Source organism: Tetrahymena thermophila, assembly GCF_000189635.1.
Source record: "Tetrahymena thermophila SB210 genomic scaffold scf_8254607, whole genome shotgun sequence".
Taxonomy (NCBI): Eukaryota; Ciliophora; class Oligohymenophorea; order Hymenostomatida; family Tetrahymenidae; genus Tetrahymena; species Tetrahymena thermophila.
In genome coordinates, this window is record NW_002476377.1 from 496,335 (window position 1) to 516,087 (window position 19,753).

General features: G+C 24.0%; 5 protein-coding genes across 5 annotated transcripts; 1 reads left to right on the forward strand and 4 right to left on the reverse strand. All coding sequences in view use genetic code 6, as the record gives it.

Annotated features, from left to right (window-relative positions):
• Positions 1–311: 311 nt before the first annotated feature.
• On the forward strand, positions 312–3,052 carry TTHERM_00437360 (hypothetical protein; the record flags this gene model as incomplete). Its single annotated transcript, XM_001017732.2, has 6 exons — positions 312–356; positions 476–672; positions 796–1,266; positions 1,398–1,482; positions 1,581–1,964; positions 2,027–3,052. The coding sequence occupies 6 exons, from the start codon at positions 312–314 to the stop codon at positions 3,050–3,052; spliced, it is 2,208 nt and encodes a 735-aa protein (XP_001017732.2).
• A 757-nt stretch (positions 3,053–3,809) lies between these two features.
• On the reverse strand, positions 3,810–4,691 carry TTHERM_00437350 (hypothetical protein; the record flags this gene model as incomplete). The annotated part of the gene is made up of 1 exon (XM_001017731.1): positions 3,810–4,691. The coding sequence occupies one exon, from the start codon at positions 4,689–4,691 to the stop codon at positions 3,810–3,812; it is 882 nt and encodes a 293-aa protein (XP_001017731.1).
• A 2,372-nt stretch (positions 4,692–7,063) lies between these two features.
• TTHERM_00437330 (hypothetical protein) lies at positions 7,064–7,990 on the reverse strand (the record flags this gene model as incomplete). Its single annotated transcript, XM_001017729.2, has 1 exon — positions 7,064–7,990. The coding sequence occupies exon 1, from the start codon at positions 7,940–7,942 to the stop codon at positions 7,064–7,066; it is 879 nt and encodes a 292-aa protein (XP_001017729.1). The 5' UTR covers positions 7,943–7,990.
• A 959-nt stretch (positions 7,991–8,949) lies between these two features.
• On the reverse strand, positions 8,950–12,144 carry TTHERM_00437320 (hypothetical protein; the record flags this gene model as incomplete). Its single annotated transcript, XM_001017728.2, has 6 exons — positions 8,950–9,539; positions 9,604–10,180; positions 10,511–10,677; positions 10,768–10,899; positions 10,953–11,499; positions 11,722–12,144. The coding sequence occupies 6 exons, from the start codon at positions 12,142–12,144 to the stop codon at positions 8,950–8,952; spliced, it is 2,436 nt and encodes an 811-aa protein (XP_001017728.2).
• Positions 12,145–12,679: 535 nt separating this feature from the next.
• Positions 12,680–18,555, reverse strand: TTHERM_00437310 (tetratricopeptide repeat protein; the record flags this gene model as incomplete). Its single annotated transcript, XM_001017727.3, has 2 exons — positions 12,680–13,430; positions 13,493–18,555. 2 exons carry the CDS (start codon positions 18,553–18,555, stop codon positions 12,680–12,682), a joined length of 5,814 nt encoding a protein of 1,937 aa, XP_001017727.2.
• Between the last annotated feature and the right edge of the window lie 1,198 nt (positions 18,556–19,753).

Here is a 19,753-nt window from a genome sequence, read left to right on the forward strand (position 1 = left end):
TAGTTATTTATAAATTAATTCTATTTTTTCTATGAGCAGTTTTTTACTTTTATAATAAATATCTTTGGTTTAAATATTTAAGATATTCATTATCATAATATAATAATAGAGATTTGATTACAAAGAAAGAAAAACCAATAAATTAAAACTTAAAAATTTTATTAGATAATTAATAAAGAAAGTTATTTATTATTTATATTTAATAAAAAATATTGTTTCAAAAATAATTCAATCAATATAGTATTAAAAACTAATTGTTTTTACTTATTAAACAAGTCCAAATAATACATTAAACACCTTTAGCATATAAAATGCCTCCTAAAGCCAAGCCTAAAAAATTAACAAAAAAAGAGCTTGTAATTAATTTAAAATTTAATGTTCATTCATAGTGAAGGATCATTTATTTACCATTAGAGATTAATTTAAAAAATTATGTTAGAAACATTAATAAATAAATAATAATTAAAATGTAAAGCTCGCCCTTCAAGAAGAATAGAGAAGAAAAGATGAAGAAGAAAGAAAAAAAAGAGAGGAAGAAGAAGAAAAATAAAGAAAAATTTTAGAAGAGTAAAGACGTAAAGAAGAAGAACGTTTAGCAGCTGAAGAGAAGGCTCGTTTAAAAGAAGAAGAATAAGAACTTGAAGGTTGGCGCAATTAGATTCTGAAAGAAAGGTGAATTTCATTTGAAGATTTATATTTTTTGCCAAAAATCTAAACACTTTTCATTTTATGAACAATATTCCAAATATTTAGATTTTTATTGATTTTAATATAAATGATTTTTTATTATAATAGAGAAGAATAAGTTAGGGAAATGCGTAAAGTTCATGAATGGGATAGGTATATGAAATGTTCATCTAAACCAGATGCAATTAAAGAAAATGAATTATCTACATTCATAACTTAATATAATGAATCACCAAGAGTTACAGAATTGAAAATTGATGAGGCACTTCAATAAATTTAATATGCTGAATCGGTTGTAGAAGATGTGATTGCTTTTTAGCAAAGAGCATACGCAGAAGGTAGAATGGAAGACAGTTAAAGATTGTTAAAATAGGTACTTCAAATCAGATAAATAAATGATAGAAAGATTGAAGAAATAAGTTCTCATCTTTGCATTTATGCTGAATTCTTGTATGAATAGAAACTTGATGAGATTTCTAAAAGGTTGCAATCTGAGTCACCAAATAAAAATATTAAATCAACTGATGACAAATAAAAAACTGAAATATATAAGATATACCCTCCTCTTCCAGATATTAGGTTTATATTTTATTATAAATTAAAAGGAATTATACATATTTAATAATAGATTCTTAAAATAATATCTATAAATTTATTTTTATTATCAAATTGTTTCTGAAAGATTGATAGAATTATTAATTTTATTTTAGATACGGTGTCTGGATTAATCCTCATAGCAAATCATCATATCGTCACAAGCCTATTGACTTCCTTGGTATTGGAATCCAATGTGAAGTAATTAATTAATAAATATATTATTTTTTATCAAAAAAATAGTTTTTTAATCGATGAAATGCTATTTATTTTATAATTTTTATTTTTGATTAAAAAAGGTTCCAAGAAATTACATGTCATAATCGATTATAATGAAAGCTCTATGGACTAGTTATGATAGCTTAACAAACCCAGAATATAAATAAAATTCTAAAGATATTGTTATGGGAGGTGTTTTGAATGTCGAGTGTCTTGAATATTTACCTGCTAAAGTTAAAACTGCCAATTGGACATTAAAGTTCCACTATGATGTGGAAGAGTCAATTAAAAGATTACCTTATCCAAGTTAAGATAGCAATGCATAGACTCACTAAAATATTTAACCAGTAAAAGTTAGCTACACTCTTCCTCCATACCTTTTAATATATCCTAATGACCATCATAGAGTCGTTGTTTATGACAATTAATAGTAAAAATGGACCTCTGAATATATTGTTGATGATGTAAATATAATAAATTATTTGATATAATAAAATTTTATAATAAATTTAATTTAATCTTCTAGGTGAAATATGAAGCTGATAAAAAACTTTTGAATTTTAGCACTATTAGATTAGCTCCTTGTGCTTATGTTCAGGAAAAATGCACTGATTATCCTTATGTTTCATGGAAGATCCGTTGTGTAAAGCCTGATACAGCTTATATTGATATTTAGGGTAAGAGAGATACCTTTAAGTTTGAAATAACTCCTGGATTTGTTATGCTAAGAAATAGAAATGAACCAGAATTGAAACATTTGGTGAATAGGAAAATGCCTACAGGCTTATTACTTTCATAATTAAGTAAATCAGGTATACATCTATAACCTCACGAAGATGATGCTAATGACGAAAATATTGTAAAAAAGAATCCTGCTGCAGAAGCAACAGCAATAGCAGAAATCGTTTTCGCAGTAAGAAGCTTCTTCATCTAATCAAGCAGATTTAGTGGTTAAATAAACAAAGATAAAATTTTGGTTAGAATCAAAGAAAATTTAGAATATGATGAAGAATTTTTAGAGAATCAAGAAAAAGACTGGAAAACTATCTGCTTCTAACCTGGTAAATCTTCAATTATTAAATCAAGAGATTCTTAAGCTACTTGTAACGAAAACTTGCTTGAAGAAACTGTAACTCACGCTACTCTTGAACTATTATTGAAGAAGCATGATTTAGCTGAATAAAAAGTGCTGGATAAAATGAGAGATTTAAAATCAATATTATTTATGGATACTTTGAGTAGATTTTTGAATTTAACTAAGCTGCTTTCATTTACATCTGGAATACCACCTGAAAATCAACCTAAAAAAGTATACCAAAAAGCAGAAAGAACTATTCCAAATAACAGTCTCTTAGGCAATACTAGCTTCATTATGAATAACTTAAATCCTACAAGCTCATCATAAATCTAAGGCACAGAAGAAAAAAAATCAGAAGGAGTAATTTAAGAATAATAAGGATAACCAGCGGAAGGTGAACAATAAAATAATACAAACCAAAGCAATCCCTAGCCAGATAACGAAGAGAAAAAAGAAGAGGTTCCTGCTAGTTGATAAAAAATTAATTTTTGATATCAATAACTTATAAATGCTATATGATAAAAAAAAATAATTTAAATTTAGTTTTGCAAATTATTTCTAGTAATCAATCAATATTTGTCTGAATTTTTTCAAATTCTTTAAAAAGTTATTAATATATTTTATTTTAAATTTAATTATTCCATTTGATTATATTTTTAGAGTTGGTTTAGTTTATTTTTAAAATAATTTTAAAGATTATAAATTTATTAATAATTAACATGGATTGCTCTTCATTTTAATTTTTCTTTAAACAATAAATATCATTTATTAATAACCAACACCAAATAGGATACAAAGATAACTATCTTAAAGTAGCAATATTTAATAATTAAAATAATTATCTAATTTTTTAAATATTATTAATACTTAATAAGTTTTAAGATAATTATAATAAATTTAACTAAGTTTGTAAAATAATCACAAATCTTAATTAAAAAAACTTTTTTAGCAAGTTTTAATTTGATTAAAAAATCTAAAATCTAATTCATAAAAAATTGTTAATTTACAATTTGAACGTTATTGATAGTAAAATAAGGTATTAAGTGCCTTTGCTTTTTATTTTTTTGTTTTTAACATAGCAAGAAATTAAATTAATTAAAGTATGAATTGAAATAAATAAAATACTTTAAATAAATATTTTAAAAACTGATAAAGTAGATTGATTTACCAATATATTATTTATATTTAAATATAAAAAGTCATAAATATATATATATTTTTATATTTATAATCATTTGTTTTATTGTTGTTCAGAAGCTTTGATTTCAAATGCAGAAGTAACCTTCTATAATTCAATAGCAATTTTAACTGCTTCGTCTATGTCATGTTGGTTTTAAATAAAAGTTTCTGATTTTTGTAACATTTTTTCTTCCAGTTCTTCAATATTATAGGATTCGTAATTTTCAGAAGAAGCTCTTAACAATTTTTTGTTTGAGCAATCATCATAGTACATAGGGAAACCAACTCCTCTACCATACACTGGTTTAGTGCAAGAAACACCGATATCAACTGTTCCAGAGGGGCAATCAGGAGAGCAGATGCAACATCCAAAATTATGGAATCCTTATTGGCATTTAGGATATATAATCAACCCATTTTATTCACATCCTTATGAATTATCTTTTTCGCATCTTTTAGTTGCATTATCGAGATTGAAAGCATCACCAAATTGCCAAGGATATCCAGCTCCTCTTCCATATGCAGAAGGCTTAGCACAGAAAAACCCATCATCTCTAAAACCAGGAGGGCATTATGATGCACAGAGACAACATCCTACATTGAAGAACCCGTTATCACATTTAGGGTACATAATTGCACCATATTGCTCACAAGATTTACCAGTAGATTTTTCACATCTTAATTGAGCTTCAAATAAGCACATAGGATTTGAGCACTCTTCCATTAAAGGTTAAATTTAACCAGCAATTTATCCAACAGCTCTAAGTATTTTAGCTTTATCTTTCTTTTCTTAAATAGTAGCTAGTAAGTCTGTGACTTACTTAACAGTTTTACCTATTTATCCTAAGCAACGTAAGAGGTTTCCTTAGAGTAGATCAGGCTTTGAGGTGACAGCAATAATCAACAAGAGAGCAATAATAAATTATTTTTACATTTAAGATTCTTTTTTTAATTTGTTTATTTATTTTATTATTTATTGATTATTTTGACTAAAATATAAAATTTATATTCTTTAATCTATCTTAAAACAAATAAATATATATTTTTTATATTTGGCGAAATTTATTTTTATGCTTTTCTTCTGTTAAAGTTACTTACATGTAAAATTAAAAATTAGAGATTTTATTTAAAATTTTTTTTTGAGTATGACTGTAACACGCTTAAATAATTGTTTAGACCAAGTATAAAAAAATTTAAAAGCAAAATAAAATATTAAATAAACTAATAAATATTCATCAAATTTATTTAAAACTTTAATGAGCTAAAAAATAATGGAGAATGTTTTTTTTTATAAATTAGATAATAAATTAAGTTGAATATGAATTTCTCTATTAAAGTTGATTCTGATTCTTAATTTATTGAAGTAATATTTAAAATGAAACTATTTAAAATAAAATATAATAATTGATTGCAACTAAAGTTTATTTTTTAAAGATTTTTCCTTCATTTATTAGTTAAAATAAACTTTAAAAATTGGTGATAATAAATATATTTCTTATTATTAGTTCTAAAAATAAAGTTTTATTTTATCAATTTTTGTCAATAATAATTTCTAATTTTAAAAAATAAATTTAACTCAAAAAAATGTTGAGTAATTTTAGACAAATTTTAAAAATAGCTTTATTTATTATTCTTACTCCAAATTAATCAAAATATTTTCATTATCACATTTTTAAAAAACTTGATTTTTTATTTATTTATTTTTTCAAAAAAGGTAAAGTGTTGATCAGTTTTTATTACTTTTGTTATTGATTAAAAATTTGTTACAAAAATAATAGTAAATCTAATATAAGTTTAAAAAACATTCAGCTAAATTTGTTTTGAAATATATAATAATTATATGAAAAAAATGAATTAGGATTAAAATTATTATTTAAGTTATAAACTAAAAATTTCATTTAATTTTGTCTCATTTTGCTAATATTAAATTTTTAAAGGTGGGGTTGTTTTTTAGTATGCTTTAAAATAGTATAAGCATTTTCCTATTACTTCTTATGTTTTTTTTTAATAAAAAAGCTAGGTAAAATAAGAAATTCTAAGTAACAACAAAAAATTTAATAATATGTAATGATGAGGATGAAAATTTATTATGAATATATAATTAGCATTTGTAAATTTATAATTTTTGTTAGAGATAATTTAGCTATTACAATAAATGCTTGAACTGTATGTAATCTATTTTAAGTTAGGATAATTTAGTTCAACTAACTTTTCAATAATTAATGAGTTAATACCTTAAAATTAAATTATTTAAATAAAATATTATTTAACTAAAAAATAAATATTTAGAATTTATATTTATATAATAATCTAAATTTATCATAACAAATAAGTAAAAAAATAGGTTTATGAGAGTGTTAGATAAAATTTTAAAATAACTGTGGATCAATGAATGAATACAAATTTATACAGATGAATTTGTGTCAATTTAATAATAGGTGTAAATGGAAAATAATTATCATACATAAAATTAATGAATTTATTGATCTAATTTTACAAAATTTATCAACTTTAACTAAAATAAAAATAATTTTGATTAAAATGAAATTTTAAAAAAACATAAAAAGATAAATAATTAAAACTTTTTTTAAAACAAGAAAAATTGTAATATTAATGATAAAAATACAAAATTATTACTTATATGAATTTTATCAATTTATATACAATATTTCCTCTCTAACTCATTTCTAACTATTCCTAAAAAAAAAAAAATTACTAGATATAAAATTATAAATTCATCATAATTTACTTTTTAAATTCTCAATTATCCATGAACAAATACAGTATATTTTTGTTTGTAGTATTAAAATTTAGAATATAGTTTTAAAAAAGTGCATATTTTAATTATTTGCTTAGATAATCTAATTAAAATTAATATTCTAACTATAAAATGGTTTGTTTCATGAAAAAAAAAAGGAAGAGCTGTTATTAAAAAGTATTGAAAACATATTATAAAGTAGTTTATAATTGCATTTATCTAATTTAAAAGTAAAAATTTGGTATTTAAGCATTTCTATACAATTAACTATTTTGATAATTTTTTGCTTTTACCTAGTGTCTTATTAAGTAAGCATTAAATTAATAAATTTGTAATAAAAGAATGAATATATCATCACTATAAAACTATAATATTAATCATACTAAATTTAGCTTACATAAATTAATTAAATTTTGTGGGCATAAATTAAATTCCAATATCATTATTAGGTATCAATTTTATTTAATATTTACTTTCACACATTAAAAGCATATATTATTAACCAATAAATGAATGTTATATTATTTAATAATTATTTCACTTTGACTTCATTAATTTAATTTAGAAGTTTTAACTTCGAATGCAGCCATGACCTTTGATAATTCAATAGCTGATTCAACTGATTTGTCTTAGTCTTCTTGATTGCTAACAAAGTTTTGAGAATGTTCGACCATTTTTTATTTTAAATCTTCAACAGAGTAAGATAAATAATCTTCAGAAGATGCTCTTAACAATTTTTTATTTGGGCAGTCTTCGTAGAACATGGGATAACCAACACCTCTACCATATACAGGCTTAGTGCAAGAAACACCAATATCAGTAGTTCCAGCAGGGCAATCTGGTGAGCAGATGCAGCATCCAAAATTGTGGTAACCTTAACTACACTTAGGATAAATAATCAAACCATAGGATTCACAACCTTAAGAGTTATCATGTTGGCATCTTTAGGTAGCACCATTAAGGTTAAAGCCATCACCGAATTTCCAAGGATATCCAGCACCTCTTCCATAAGCAGAAGGTTTAGCACAGAATAAACCATCATCTCTAAATCCAGGAGGACATTAAGATTCACATAAGCAACATCCTACATTGTGGAATCCATCACCACATTTAGGATACATAATGGCACCATATTGTTCACAAGGTTTACCAGTTTAAGCTTAACATCTTTATTGGGCTTCAGTCAAGCAAATAGGATTAGAGCATTCTTGCATTAATGGCTAAATTTGACCAAAAACATTTCCAATAGCTTTAAGGATTGATACTAAGTCACCCTTTTCGGCAATAACAGCAATCAATGAAGTGATATCCTTGACAGAATTGCCAATTGTTCCAAGGCAACGTAAGATGTTTCCTTAGAGGAGATCAGGCTTTGAGGAGACAGAAGCAATCAACAAGAGTGCAATAATTAAAAATTGCTTTTACATTTAATTTATCTTCTTTTTATTTTTTTCAGTAATAAATTCTTTATAATTTAGTAAATAAAAAATTATTGATTTATAGGCTAATAAATTTAATTGTGAGATGATAAAATTTAAATAATTAGTAACTTGATTTCTCTTGTTTAAACAATGTTAAGTAAAAATAGAAATCCTTAATCAATAAAGTGAAGTTAGAATCTGTCTATTTATTACATCCATTAATTTAGATATAAGGTGAATTTAAGATGATGTAAAAATTATTAAATAAAAATTGTAAAAGAATTAGATACTCTTTAACTAGACTAAATGAATAATTGAAAGTAACAAATAAAGGAGAATCTAAATTTTTAATTTTTTATTTCAATATAATGACGCTATTTTTCTCATTTACGATTGTAATAACTTTTTGAGGTAAATTGTAAGCTATCATAAAGAATCAAAAAAAAAGCATTTGATCAATATTTATTTTTTGAAATACCTATTTTTATTAAGAAGTAATTAAATATTGAGATGCTCTGAACAGTATAGAAAGTAAAGAAAATGAAAGAATAACTAAAATTATTTTAAAAAGCCATAATTACATTTTAACAGGATTTAATTTCCTAAATTAAATACATTCCATAAGTATATATAAATAATATAAAAAATTAATATCTCATATAGAAATATAAATTATATTAGATTAGATTACACCATATTTAACTAAATAAGGTCATTTACTATCACATTTTTAATTTTTTTGATTTTCTTTTTTAAAATTTACTATTAAAGGCATTTATTAAATGGAAAAAGCATATTTTATAAGATAAATCCCCAAATATTTCTTATTTAATTATTTCCATTTTTAATAATTTTTTATGATTGTACGAATATGTAAAATACAAATTAATTCATAAAATTATTTAAGCTTATGAGAAAACAATCAAAAAAAAATTTAATTTTGAAAGATCTGAAGTATTTTTAATATCAATTTCAGTACTTATTTTTTGTTTAAATTAGGCTTTAATCTGAATTCAATAGTTAATTTATTTTTATTCGCAAGCATTTAATCTTTTTCTATTTAGCATAGGAGCAGCAATTAAAATATCTTTTTCGTTTACATCTATTTTTTTTTCTTCGCTTGTTTGAATATGCATTGCATATTTGAAATATTTTTAAATTCTTGCTGTTCTTTTTAGCAATATTTTATCTTATATTTTCATTCTCTAAAGCATCCAATAGCATTCACTGTAATAAGGAGCAAAATTCATACCAATTATATGGACAACTCTAATATCAGGAAATATTACTTTAAGAGGTACTTTATTTTTTTTCTTTTTCTAAAGATTCTATTGAGATTACTCGACACTTTCTTAAATGTGAGTGTCTTACTCATTCTCTTATGAATATAAGCTTTCTTTTAAAAATTATATAAAACTATTTTCTATTTGACTTTTAAATTGAGTAAAAGGCACTCTTAACTTAACTTTTTCTTTTTCTACTACACTTTATCTATTCATATCATCAATACTATCATTTTCATCATTTCCACTATCATCATCATTCTGTGAGTTATCAATATCTGACTCATCATCATCGTCTTCATCTTTCTCGTATGAATAATCTTTTTTATTTTAATAAAAAATACAATTAAGTAAGCTAAATTATTATATCAATAAAAGTTTTACCAAAAATATCATCATCTTTTGTATCTTTAGCAACTTCATCAAAATGTTTATCTGCTGGAGTTTCAAAAGGATCTGGTTTATCATTTTCATCTTCCATATCTTAATTCTATAAGTTATTTACATTTTCGTTTTAAGGATGTTCCTACATGTTACTGCTTTCAGACATTGAATACTAATCTGCATTAGACTATGCTTTATATTTATTTGCCATCCCTGCTACATCATCGGTTTTTTTAATCTATGGGACTTTAGTCTTATTTTAGTCAAAGTCAATATCTTTGTCCTAGATTTAAACTAATTTTTCATCAGCTGCATTCACTTCTTCTATAAGTCTGTCACCTATTTCAAAATTTAATTTACTAAAAGGAGTAGTATTTTATTCATTTTTATTTTAATAATCAATATCTTCTTATTCTTCTTCTTCCTCATCATCATAATTATCAGCTCCACTATCATCTTCATAGCTATCATCATACATATCATTAATGGAATTCAGATTTTCATTCTTTTTTTTAAGTGCTTTTTCTATATCCTTTTTGGACTCATTACCAAACTTCATCTTATGATTCAAATCATTCTATTATTAATAAAAGATTTTTCATTAAATAACAGTTCAAATAAGTTGAATGCTTTTTATTTTAAAACCAATTAAAAAAATTTTATTGAAAAAAAATAATCTCATTTCATTCAACAAATTTTAAAGAAATGAATAAAAATAAACAAAAAAATTTTTATTCTAATTTAATTTAAAATATTTTCTTAAAATATTGAGATATTTTTTTAATATTTATTATTAATTTTTAATTTAATATGAGCTTCCTTCCATTTATTTAGATTTATATAAGATAGTAAAAAAATTTATTAATAATATCCTTAATATGAAATAAATGAATTTGAAATTTCTTACCTGCACACCTTATTTTTATTTTGTATTATTCTTACAAAATTCATAAACTTCTGGAAAAAGAAATGACATCATTGGATTTTTTTAAATGCTTGGAAAGTTTGGTGAGTCTTTGTAAATACTGACTTCTGTAAATTGAATATTTTATGCTGCTGTACTTTAGCCCTAAGCTTTAAATTAATGAAAATTAAAGTATACTCTAAAAGATGATAATAATTTTAATAATCAGTTAAAAAGATTATTCCAATTTATTGACTTACAATATTTTAATTGCATCAAACTTTTTGCAATACTAGAATTATTGTAATCATCAGCATCTTCCACGATAGTTTCATCAGTTGCTTCAGTGTTAACTGATGTCAAAGTATTATTTTGAGTTGTGTACATTCTATCTTTAAATAATAATATATTATAAATTAAATATATTTATATCTATAAAACTTACTAGTTTATAAGGTATTAAGTTCAGACCCATTGTTCTTTTTTGAAGTAAATTTTGGTTCGAATCTTTCTAGGAAATTAGTATGAGCATTATTTGAATCTTAAGGTTAAAATCTTTTTGACTAGCTAGTTACAATATTTTTTAAGAATGGTGTTTCAAATTTTTCTTCCACTGGCTGTTGGGTTGATTTTTCAAATTTATTCAATATAGAATCTAAAACTTTTGAAGATTCATCATTCGAATCAAGTACTTATTAATATATATAATTGATTTCTTTAGCCTATATGAACTCAATTAACTTAATGTTTGGGTATTTAGTAAAGTGTTTTACAATGTTTTTGATAGTTTCAAAAAGAAGATTCTAATAATAGAAATTTTATTATTTAAAAGAATTTGAGACACCAGATGAAGGTTTACTGTTTCTTTAATTAGAATCTAAAGCACTATCTATTTCTAATATTACATTTTCTAAAAATAATTTAAGACCAGGCAATTTTACATGCAAATAATCTTTAACCTCTTCAATTGACTTAGATTTTCTATGACCATCCTTTTTTTTGAAAAAAAGAAGTTTAATTTTACTTTTCATTCATTAGTTAGCTGTATTTAATTATTTATTTTTAATTTATGATTTTAATCTTTTTATTAATTTAAAGTGAAATTTTTGATCAAAACCTTTAGATTTTCATTTTTTGCATATACTAATGTGCAAACTTTAATGGTATTATAATATTTTCATCTTTGTCTATTGAAAAAAAAATGTATTGTTTACCAATTTATAAACGGCTTGCTAAAATGCTTCCAGAAATTTTAAAAACCTGACGTAAAACGCCCAAATTCTTTTTAAACAAAACTGATTACTAGTGTTAAATCTCCAAAATATTAAGCAATAATATTTTTCGATATTAATAAAGAGCTAAGTTCTAATTACAAATTCAACCCATTACTAATCTGTAGAATATATATCTGGGTTATTTGGTTAAAAAAAGTTGATCAACTCCCCAATAATATTTGCTACATTTATTTAAATATCTTGCTCTAAAGGTTGGCTTGATAAATGATAATCTTAAGGAATTTCTTTAAATTTTGGTAATGACTTAATAAAATTGTCATATTTCATAAAGTTTATTTAATTATAATTTTTTCTATTGAACTCTTAATCATACGGTATAAACCAATATTCATTCTTGCGCATTTTAGTTTTGAGAACCTACTTCTAATTATCTATTTACAATAAAACTTTTTAGCTAACTAAATAAATAAATTAAGATTTGTTGTATTTGATTAGTGATTATATTACCTTTTGTATTTTACTACTTCCTTTTTATTAAGTCTTTATATCAGTTAAAGAGAAAATTAATGAATACTTGCAAAACAAACACAATATATTTTTGATACAATTAATTTTTTTTCTAATTTATTATTAAATTAATTAATAAAATCATGTTTAAAGCCATAGGATTATTTAATAATGCTAAGTTAAATAAATATAATATAATTAATCATTTGTCATTTTATATAAAGTCATTTAAATATTCTAACCTATAATCTATTTATATTTTTATTAAAAATATTTATCAAATTATTCTTTGAGAGAGAAAAGATTTAATTAAAAATAATTTAAATCATCTTATAATAATAACTAACAATATATAAATTTATAAATATATATACTATAATTTCAAATTTTAGTTAATATATAGTTTTAAATACTCCAAAAATTCATTCATTCATTATAATTTTTCTAACTCTTTTTTAATTTATTAGACAGCTAGGATTTATGGTCCAGCGAGTCTAACTCCTATTTCGTATGCTTTTCCATAGAAAATTATAGCTTATTCTTTAAGGTTTTTATTTTTGAAAAGACAGGCCATATCATAAGTTACTTGTATGACTTATCTGAAAGCAGATAATTCACATTTTTCAATGAATGGGACAGCTTTCAAGGCTGAATCAATAGCAGATTGTTCATCATTTATTTCAAAGTAGAGCTAAGTCTATTTATATATGTATTTAATTTATTCTTAGTAGTTTTAATGATATTCCTGCAATTATAGTGCTAAGCTAACATAATGTAGGGATTGAACTGTATCATTTAAAGTTTATTTATACAACATAGATATAGCATATGCCATTTTGGAGCCTTCAGGATCCTGCTTTAAAACATCTATTTCCTGTTTTACATGTAAACTTTTTAACATGTTATCTAAAGATTCTTGAAGCCTGTTAACTTTAAGCAGACTTATTGAGTAATTATTCAAAATTGAACTGAGCATCATTTTATTTACTTCAGGTGACTCATTAGTGTATTTCAAAGCTTATTCAAAATATTGAATAGATTTTTCAAAAGAATCTTTAGAAAGTTCATTAACTCCTTTATTATTGAAAATGTTTGTCATGTATTTTGTTTCAATTTAATCAGATTTTGTACTGATAATCTAAAATGCCTTTTCAAAGTATTCTTCACTCTCTTATTCTTTTCTATATTTGTAAATAATATTAATTTTCAAAATATTAAATAAGATTTAAACAAATTAATTTACCCTAATCTCCACAAGATTTCTGCAATGTAGTGAAGCTATTCGATAGATTAAGGAATCTATTGCAAATTCTTCAAATAGTCTTAGCACTTTAAGTAGAGCTCTTCTAATCTTGGTAATTGACCATCTTTATATTATATAAATAACTCATCACAAAGAGCCTATTAATATTCGTTAGACTCCTTTCCATAAATTTATTCTTTAATCTAAACTAAAACAGAAAAAATTTGGCAAGCATCTTTAAGTTAATGTAAGCTTTCATAAGTTCTGCCAATTATTTTCATTTTACTGCATTTTTCAAAATCTGATGCATATTCGTATTTAATTGGTGAGAGGACAACATCTAATTATGAAGAACCAAATATATTTTGATGAAGAATTTCTAAACATTCATTCAAGGTAGCTTCACATTAATTACTGCAGAGCTTTTAAATAATCTTATATGAAATTGATTTATCTTTTATATCTACTTTCTCTAATACTTATTTTGATTGAGCGCGATCTAGAGTTTTCATTTGAGCAAAAACTATAGCTAAATTTACTAAATCTATCCATACGGGGTGAGATTATTATTCTCCCTTGATCATAAATTTGTCTGTTTTAGTATCTCTTGGAGAGAAATTTCCTAAATTGTAAACATGTGCTCTGCTTAGTGGCATAAATTTAAATTTAGAGTCTTGATAGGAGTAAGCAATTTTAGTAGAGTTAATGTTCTAATGAACAATCTAATTTTAAATTAGCTGTTAATAATTTACTAGTATCTAATAATAAGAGATAAGTAAATCAGCCTCACTAAATTATTTATTATTCAAATTCCTAAATGCAATTATTTCATCTAAAGTATCAAACTTTTCAAATTCAACTACCAAAGTATCACATTAATAAAATTCTTCATCGTGATAGATACCAATATATTTAATATCAATGCAGCTGCTTTCTTTAGAGTCTCCTTTAAATATTTGCTAATTTAAGAATTTAGTAATCATAAATTCTTTAAACTCTTCAATGTTGTATTTTTCTAATTATTTGGTTAATATACAACAATCAGAGCATTCGAAGAACTATGTTATGTTGTATTTGTTCTTTTCTTATTAGAATTATTTATTTGTGAGTAAATTAACAGGTAATTTATGTACATTCATAAGTCTCTCTATTAAATATATTCTTTCCTTTTTGGCTTCAAATTTCTTTATGAACTTAAGCTTTAAAGTGTCTTTATTTAACGAATGCTTATTTCCGTAAGTTATATCGCATTTGAATTCTCCAGTATACCTATTTACATTCAGTTACAGCTCAAAATCTTGAATTTCTTCCTTTGTGGAATCTTTATTTAATTCTTTTATTATTTCTAATAAAGGCTTATTCATCTATTATTCTTTTTCTTTCTTTTTTAATTCTTGTTCTTTAAGTAGTCTTTACTCTTCAGCAGCAGCTGCTTCAGCTGCTTCCTTCTAGCGTTAGGCATTTTCCTTTTCTTAAGTTTTCTTTATTTCTTATGATTTTTTCAACTCTTAAGATTTTTTAATCTCTTGTGATTTTTTCAACTCTTAAGATTTATTTAAGTCTTACGATTTTTTAATCTCTTGTGATTTGTTCAACTCTTTTGAATTACTAAGTTATTATTGAGCTTCTTCTAATTGCTCTTAAGATTTTTCTACAGCTTAAGATTCCTAAGTTTGCTCTTTTTAGTCCTAGCAGATTTGAGATTGGTTTTGAGATTTTGGGGGAGATTAAGATTACTGCCTAGAAGCTGCTTTGGATTATTACGGAGATTATCTAGAAATGTGCTATGATTATCTCTAGGGACTTTTAGATTTCTCTTTATTATCACTATTTCTAGATTTGTTTAAAGATTACTCATGGACTTGGCTTTATTCATTAGGAGTAGGTGTATTTTCATCTTAGTTTTATATTTCTTCGTTCTGATTTTTCATTTATTCTTATTAATCTTATTAAATTTAGGATAAATTCTAAGATTAATGTATTGAGGGAGAATTTTGAATTGTATTTTAAGATTTTCTCTATGGTGTTAGTGATTTTTGTGACTAAGCTTTAGATGATTTGAGCATTTTTTAAGATGATTTATTGTTTTCTTTTACATTCTAAGAATCCTCTTCGTTATGTGCTTTGTTTTATTAATCTCCTTTTTCGTTACTCTTTTAAATAAAAGAAGATTACGAAGAATTGAGTTAAGATTTCTTAGGAGAGATGTTTTATTGAGAAGACTTATTTTAATTGTTTTTTGACTTTTCAGAAAGATTTGACTTTGAAAGAGATTGTTTTTATGAGTTTGGTGGTGACTTTTTGATGGAACTATTTTAATTAATATTGTTGCTTTGTTGTGGCTATTTAGTTTTTGGAGTAGTTTGCTATGAAACATATATAGATTAAACTTAACTTTGTAAAGGTGTAAAGTTCTTTAATTATTTTTCAATTTCATTTTAGCTATGATGCTTTTCTATCTATCCCTCCTACCCTTCTTACTGTATATATTCTTATATTTAACTATATTATTGCTATTCTTCTTCCTGCTCTTTTTACTAATTGTATTACTCCTCTTCTATTTCCTACTCATAATTCTAATCTTCTTAATTTTCATTCTAATTTGGTGTTAAGTTATCTTAAGGTAATTATTGCTGTTCTTGGATATTTGCTTTGTATTGTTCAATTATTTATTAGTCAACGGGTTGCCCTAATTAAGGTGTCTCTGCAATTTACTAAATTTCTATTTGAGAGCTATTGTTAGGAGACTAAACATGGCTTTACTTATGAGATTGCTAATTGCTTAATTAAAAGCTTGCTCTTAAGTATTCCTACTGCTACCTTTAAAGTATTTCTTGGCTTTTATTATTAGGAGTTTAAAAGTTAGAAGTTTTTTTAGTTTGCTCAATTACAACTTAAGATTAGTTGAGAGATTAAAATGATGGATTTGATTAGTTTTCGATGATTCTCATTTACTGATTTTAAATCGAATTCTAATTTACAGCTTCAGTTCTAGACATAGACTGCTCTTAGACAGGAGACAACTATGCACCTTTGTATGTATTTTATGAACTATGGCATTTTGAATTTTAGTTTAAACTATTCTTAATCGTGCTGTTATTCTATTCGGACATTTGCTATTCGAAGTCATCTTTGTATTTCAAGTCTTCAATAGTCTCTGGAAGCTGTCTCTCAAGTCCAGGAACTTAGTAAGAAAAAGTTTTAGAATTAGTATTGAATTCGCTTGCAATGATAGCTTCATCTTATCTCAATGCAGATGAAGATCTAGATTTTTAGTTTCCAAAAGGATTAGGACTTGTTTGATTCTCCATGGTAGGAGAATTTCTTGTGACATAAAGAGATGGTAAAATCATTTTTTCAGTATATTTCTTTTTAACTTTGCCATCTTGAATCATAGTCTTAGAAAATTAATCAACCTTACTAGAACTAATAGCTTATACTTTTCTTTACATATAGTCCCCCTTTGGTGTCTTTTTATTATTCATACTTAATACAATATTGCTCAGATTAACTTAAACAAGTGATAATAATTCCTTGCACTCTTTGTATTATTTCATTAACTCATTACCATTTTATTGTATATTATTTGGTGCTTAATTTCTGTGCAAAGAATTTGAATAATATCTATTATTAGGGCTTTTTAAATCTATTTTTTACTAGAACTATTAATTATTATTATTATTATTACTATTATTTTACACCTATGAAGAATATTATTTTTTTTGAGGAGGTTGTGAAGAACTCTAGTTGCTCTAAATAATACTGCTATTGTTGTGGTTATTGATACCTCTCTCAGGAGTATGATTTGATGATAAATTATTGTTGCTACCCATTTAGGCCCTGGTTTAATAAAAACTTCTTTCTTACCTATTAGAGTTTGCTTAGTTATCTTTTAAATAAAAGCTTTCTCTAGCCTTCTCTTTGACAGGACTTTTAAAATTGGTTTAAGTTTACATTTATTATGACTGCGAAAACTATTAGAACTGCTTATTTTAATTTATCTAAGGAAGAGGTCTCTAGTTAATGCGATCAAGTTAGTTAAGTGTTTGATAATATTCTGATGCAGTTAAAGAGTTGTCAATGTTGTTGTAAAAAACTCTGCTTTCTTGTTACGTATTCATCTAAATTAATTGCTATGGGTAAACCATTCCGTTGTAGTTAGGCTAAGAGTGCTATCTATTATTCTTCAAAAACTTAGGTTTTTCGAGGTAGGGCAAAAGACGATTCCATAACAAACGATAGTTTTCTTACCTAATATAAATTTCTTTATCTTATTTTTCCATGTCTCCCTCTGTTTTGACTCCATATCCAACAGGTGACTAACATTTTGGACTATTCTAGCTTCTAAAATTTTATTAACCAATATTACCATTTGAGTGATTTGGTGCTGTCTAAGTGGAGTAGTTGATGCTACTATTAACTACATCACTTTTTACTTTTTCCTTCATTTAAGGGAGAAGAGTAGCAGCTTGCTTATATACTTTTCTTTATGGAATTTAACTATCTTAGAACGGACGAGGTTAATTTTATTCAATAAGATTTGCGTTGCTGTTGCTTTCTGTAAAGCCCAAATTTTCATTTAAATCTTATTTAAGAAGCTTCTGAAGATACATACGTTACTCATGATTTAAGTACTAATTATCATTTGCATAAACCTCTATAGATTGCTTGAGACTTTATTCATATTGCTGACCAAATTACAAACTTGTTTTATTAGGAGAATTACTTTAAAAGCGCTTTTACTTTGAATGGCTATCAGCTTCATGCATATTAATTCTATAAAATATTCCTCTACTATTTTTTTGATCAGAATAGGCAACCCATTTTGAATCTTAATTTTGTTTTCTACTTGTCTGCATCAAATTTTGCTTCAAAGGATTTAACTAGTAAGGTTGCTATTAATATTATTGAGTATTTGGATTAAAAAATTGTTTTATTTTTTTATCTAAATTATGGTTTTCAACTAGCTAGACTTCTTCTATTCTATCTGGTGTAGATTAGCGATTATTATGATATTCTGAGTCCTAAATATGTTTTGAACTATTATCAAATGAATTTATCATTACTACTTTATTATTTTAATAATTTATTGAAAGTAATAATTGTGAATGAGCAAATCAATCTATAAATAAATGAATGAATTAATTAATAATGAATAATTAATAACTTTTTGATTAAATATTATTAATAGTGTTAACCAATAAATAAATATAAGTCAATAATAAATATAAATAATTATTTATAAAATACTGTGTGTATCACTTAAATCAAATAAAAAATTTAATTTGGTTAACTTTATACTAAAATTTATATGATATATTGGTAAACTTGTGGTATATCTAAATGATTATTCGGTTACTAATACAAATAACACATGACTATACCTTGTAATCAAGTAGCATCAGTATTAATAACTCCACAAAAATTTAGTAGCTTATACTAATCTTACTAACTAAGTAGTCTTAATCATTTAAAATCGCATAAAATTATTCATTTTGTACTAGTCCTCTGTATTAAATAAATACTTTTTATTAATTTGGCAAGCAAAATTTTATTTTCGATTTTATTTTTGCACTTAATTTGTTTCCATTTAAGTTTATACTTAAAATAATTGGCTTACCTAACCTTACGCTTTTATTAAAAATATTCAAATTTATTACCATCCATTTTAAAATTTATTTTTTCTTAGATTAGATATTTTAAAAGTTAAATTTGAATTTTTTGCTGTTTTGCAGTGATTGATTTTAAAACTCATACTCTTAATAAAAAAGCAAAGTAATAGTTAAGTGTTTTTATAAACCATTGAATTAAGGGCAAATGCTATTTTCAATATCTAATTTATATGGATATTTTGATTTACTAGTTTTAAGAGGACTTAAATACTTAGCTTTAATTATTAGCAATACCACATATTTAAAAATTATATTACATACAAATTACACTTACTAATAATAAATTAACAAATGTAATCTTTTAAAACAAATCTTGGCAAATCAAAGAATTAAAAGCCATTTTAATTAAAAAATTTATTTTTTATTGATAAAAATAAGATTCTTTAAAAATTGAGTTGGATTTTTTATTTTAATCTATGTATTTCGATCAATTTCATAATTTGTTTTATGTTTATTAAAAAAAATAAATCATCAAGATATTTAAAAGTTTTCAAAATATTTTTGATGATAATAAATAATTAACAATAATAATAATGATAATAAATTCTAAAAAATTATTAACATAATCTACTCTTTTTGTGTTTGTAAT